This window comes from Pollachius pollachius, assembly GCF_949987615.1.
Source record: "Pollachius pollachius genome assembly, chromosome: 20".
NCBI classification, from domain to species: domain Eukaryota; kingdom Metazoa; phylum Chordata; class Actinopteri; order Gadiformes; family Gadidae; genus Pollachius; species Pollachius pollachius.
Window position 1 is genome coordinate 2,880,084 of NC_136953.1, and position 5,000 is coordinate 2,885,083.

Sequence of the window (5,000 nt, forward strand, 5' to 3'; positions counted from 1 at the left end):
ACACGACCAGGGCTAAACCCGGGGTTACGCCAGCTGCCCAACTGGCCATTAATCAGATGAGGTCTGCTGAGGGCAGAGCGAATGGGTTGATGGACTGGCTTTCCATGAGAGACATCCTAACACCCTCACATCGATGTTTCAGCAGAGAAAGAATGTTGGCGCTTTTCTTTGAGAGACATTTCATAGACCTTGGTAGTGGACCCTTTCTATGCTCAAATTCTCCCCAACACCAAACGCCCCTCTATATCTGATGCAATCCAATGCCCCCTGCATTCAGTGCATGTTCTGATGACGAATTAAGTGCAGTACAACAGCTTGCGTATATGTGGGTGTGTTTGGAAGCTCTTAAAACTGGACTCACCCGGTCTTTTGTCCATCTTTCTCCCTCGACTGCCACATAGTCGAACCTTGGAGATCAAGATGAGGATCTGCTTCTGGCACAGCGACTTGTTGCTCTTGGGGCAGGGCTTGCGCTTGTTGGCAATCTGCCGGTTTGCCTGCGGGTCCTTGACCTCCCGCCGCTGCCGGATGAGTGAGCTGGCGAGGGCGGCCATCTTGTTGGCCCCTCAGGTGCAGAGGGTCCGGCGGCGCACAGGTGTCGGGGGGTTCCGTGGGCCACCCCCCTGCCCGCTGACCCAGGGCGACGGGAGCGGCGCTTGAGGCTGCAGGCAGGGGGGGGGGGGGGGGGGGGGGCAGAGGGCGTCCGGGGGAAGGGGTGGTGAGAGGAGGGCGGGGGAGACAGACAAAGGGAGGAAAGATTGAACGAGAGAGAGGGAGAGAGAGAGAAAGGGAATGAAAGAGATAAAGAGATGGAAAGAACTAGAAAAAGACGGAAAGGCAGGAAAGAGTTTGGAAGAAAGAAAGGAAGGAAAGAATTAAAGAGAAAGGAAGAAAAACGGGGCTACCTGTATCAATAAAAGAAGACCAAAAGCGTCCAGGGAACACAAAGTCCTGTACAGTTGGTCCAGCGGTGATGCCCGTACGCGACGGCCAGTCCTAGGAGGTCCTGCTCTAGCACCAGCTGTCACCTCCTCGCCCCTCCACCGTATCTCTCTATGAGCTGCTCAGCCACGACCGGGCCGCATCTCCGTCTCCGTCTGGGTTCCGGTTCCGACGGCCACTCATGTCCCGTCACAATATCCACTGCGGTCAGAGTAGCAGGGGCCTAGCGTCCCAGCGGTGTAGCATCTGTCTCTCCCCCCCACCCCACCCGCCCTCTGGTGCCTCCGTCGTCCCTCGTCTGTCAACACCCCGCGAGCGTCCTCACGCTCCTCCGTCCTATACTTCTGGAACGTGCCAGGGGGCTGGAAGTTGCACCTGACAGTCCTGGGATGAGGGGATCTCACCGCAGGACCTCCAGAATACAGACAGGAAAGATTTGAAATGAGAACCAGGAACCACCGGCTGGAAGAAATCCACTTGAGTCTGGAGTCCGGCTCTCTTCAGTCCGTGGAAGAATGACTGGTCTCACTACCGGGCAGAACAGTGTAAAACTGTCCCGTCTTCTGGTGGAATAAAGGTTGACAGGACGTCGAACGAGGCGCCGGCCGCTACTCACGTCGTTGGGGACGCACCACAACCTGGCTCTCCCCGCCTCTCTGACTCTCTCTCTCACCTAGGAACACCTCCAGCTCCGACCGACAAGACGAGACACAGATAAGAGAAAGGAGAGGAGATGGGGTGGTGGGGGCAGGGTTGGGGGGACTGGGGGAGGATTGAGATGGGACCGGGGCTGGTCGAAAATTACCCAGAGGTCCCGGCGGCTGGTGGGACGTCTTCGGACAGGCAAAGAAATGCAAAAAAATCCTTCTTCTTTTCTTTTGCGTTTCTTCCTCCTCGCCTGGTGTCACCCCTTTGCTCTCACCTGAAGAGACCGACAGAGAGAGAGAGAGAGAGCAGAGGAGGACTGAAAGAGCAAGGGAGACAGAGAGAGAGAGATAAGGGGGTGAGAGGGAGAGGTTTGATGAATCTACCGGCTTTTCCCACCGACAGGGGTGACATTCATGTATGAGAGCGCAGCGGAAGAGAGGGAGGAAAAGGAAGAGAGAGGGGGAGAGTAGAGAGGTTGAGAGAGTGAGGGAGAGATACAGTGAGTGTGAGGGAGAGAGAGGAGGAGTACAGAGAGAGTGAGGGAGAAAGAGAGGAGATTGGCAGTGCAGAGTCTATCCGCTCTTGTTCGCCCTCTTCTATCTCTCTCTCCCCGTCTCTCTCTCTCCGCCTTTCTGTCTCTCTCTCGCTGGTGCGCGACGCAGAGCCGTCAGAGGCAGTCTGTCCTTCAGCCAAACAGAGGAGAGGACAGGTGATCACCGGGCGAGAGAGGCAACATTTAATGAATGAAACGAGTGAGAGTCAGCAGAGCGGGAGAGCGAGAGGGACACACACACACACACACCGACAGACAGTGACAGAGGGACGAACACAGAGGGGAAGAGACAGGGAGGAGAGGTAGAGTGACAGGGAGAGAGAGAGAGAGAGAGAGAGGGAGAGAGAGAGAGAGAGGGAGAGAGAAAGAGAGGGAGAGTTACAGAGAGAGCGAGCGAGAGGAAAGCCTTGTCCTACTGTTGATGTGGGAGTGAGTGTGAGTGTGAGTTCCGTTCCAGTTGCCACGGCAGCAGCAGCAGCAGTGGTGGCGGTGGCAGTTGAAGTGGTGATGAAGAGGAAGAGGAAGAAAGTGGATGCAGTTGTTCTGTGTTTCTAGTCGGCTCCCCCTCGCTACGCTAACAGATGCCCCGCTCCTGGCTTCTATCTGTGGGTGTGCGCATGTGTATATGTGTGTGAGTGTGAGTGTGTGTTTGTGTGTTTGTGTTAGAATCTCCGTTAACAAGGTACTGGAGCTGTCTGTGTGTGTGTGTAGTGCTCAGACAGAAGCAGTCTGGAGATCTGCGTGTGCGTGTGTGTGCACGTCTGCGCTTGTGGTGTGTGCGTGAGTGTGTTGCCGGATGAGGTCTGGGAGCGCACTTCACAATCTCTCCTTCGCTCCTCCACTCAGACACGAGACACACGCACACACATGCCAGCACACACCCTCCCTCCCTCCTTTAATTCATTTCCCTCTCTGTTTCTCTGACTCCGCCCTGGCTCCGCCCCCTCCGATCCGTCTCCTCCTCCACCTCTCTGCTGTCTGGACTTTCAAACTCCATTCATCCTTTACCTCGCACGCTCTATCTCTGCCTCTCTCTTTCACCAGCATACTAAACATCCCTGTGGAACAAGTAAGGCGTTGAGGCTTTCGCTCAAAACGAGGAGTTTTGAGCACATTTGTTTTTGCAAATATTTCCTTTTGCAAGGCTTAGGGCTATTGGAAAACCAATTATCAGTTGTCTGATCGCTGACGCCCAATAGCTGATTTATTTTAACAATTGAATAGAAAAGAGGTGTGGGCCGGCTCACACACTGAAGATGACAACCTTCGTCTTCATTTCCCAGAGATGGCATGGTTTGGTGTAATGGGGTAAAACACACACACCAACACACACCCATCCCCATCACATGTAGGCAGATACATCATACATGTTGTCCTCTAGCTGTATCTTGTCGGTGCTTCCCCCTGTGGCCAACAAAACCAATTACAAACATCATGCCCTTTGTCCTCAATGACAAAACACACACACACACCTACGCACACACACACACACACACACACACACACACACACACACAAAATCACCCTAAATGTGGAGTATCTGATACACTTGTGAGGTATACAGGTGAGAAGTAGTGAAGAGTCCTGTTTGATATGAAGTGTTTCCATTACATGATAAAAACACGAGGGGAATGATTTAGGGGGTAGGAGAGGGGTGGGCGGAGATAGGATGGGGTGAGGGGGAGGTAGTAGGGGGGTGGGGAAGGTAGGATGGGGTGAGGGGGAGGTAGGGATGGGTGAGGAGGGGAGTAGGACCCTACTGCATTACATGTTCTGCATTACGAGAGAGAGAGAGAGAGAGAGAGAGAGAGGGATAGAAGGAACAAAGAAGAGGCAGCATAGCTAAGGAGAAGGATGAGCAAGCTGGCCATAAACCAAGGAATGGAAGAGGGAGAGAGCCAGGGTATTTTAGTTTGTGTGCTTATATGTTTCATCAAACATCGCTAGTGCGCATGCCCTGTCTGGATTGAGTGTCAAGCTTCGGTTACAAACACACACATGGACACACGTATGTACTCATGCATACACACACATATGCACGCACGTGCACACACACAAACACAAACACACATGTCCCGTTGCCATAAATCTTGAGCAAGTTTCCTCCAGGTCACCATGGATGGGTCATTACATTGTGAAATTCAACATGGTTGAAAAAAAACAATAATTGCAACGACAGCAAAACGTACATGTACTCTGCTTAATCTCTGTGTGTGTTAGTGAGTGTTTGTGTGTGTATGCGTAAGAGAGGATCTGTGAAAATGTCCCATATAAAAAAAACAAGTTCATCTGACACCAGTGGATAAATCTCCTATACACGTACGTTTTGACAAAAACATCTCACTCAAATCATTATATTATGCTTGTGTTTATTATCATTATTATGTTGATTTTTGTGAAAACCTTGGGCTGATTCATATAACACACAAATAGCAGCATGAAAGAATAATAAATAAAATGACAATAAACCTGATGTCCTTAACATGCACTGTATACACTACCATAATGAAACACTAGAAAGGCTTTGACAGTCAGTCAAGTAGTGTTATGTTTTCCCAGCACTCTGTAGACATTTGTTTCCTCATGTCTGCATTTCTGTCTCATCCTATGTGCATATCTCCAAAGCTTTCTCCTGCATGTCTGCAGTCCCCACCCCCCCCCTCGCCCATGTTTTTTCTGCATACATTTGTGTCTTCAAGTCTTCGTCTCTGCCTTCTGTTTCCCCCAGCGCTAGTCCGGTCGATCACCTCTGAAATACCCACGTTCTTTCGAGTTACGTTGGCGGCTAAATTATGGCTTTCTGCTCCGCCGCGACTACTTGTAAACAGAGCGGTAAAACAGGCGGCAACCCGGCATC

General features: G+C 51.6%; 1 protein-coding gene across 1 annotated transcript in view; it reads right to left on the bottom strand.

Annotated features, from left to right (window-relative positions):
- Positions 1-554, bottom strand: part of fgf11a (fibroblast growth factor 11a) — a gene marked incomplete at both ends in the record, with an annotated part of 80,310 nt that extends 79,756 nt beyond the window's left edge. The window contains one exon of the mRNA XM_079758483.1: positions 362-554. Within this exon, the coding sequence (XP_079614609.1) occupies positions 362-554 (193 nt within the window). The remainder of the gene's footprint in view (positions 1-361) is intronic.
- Positions 555-5,000: the final 4,446 nt, after the last annotated feature.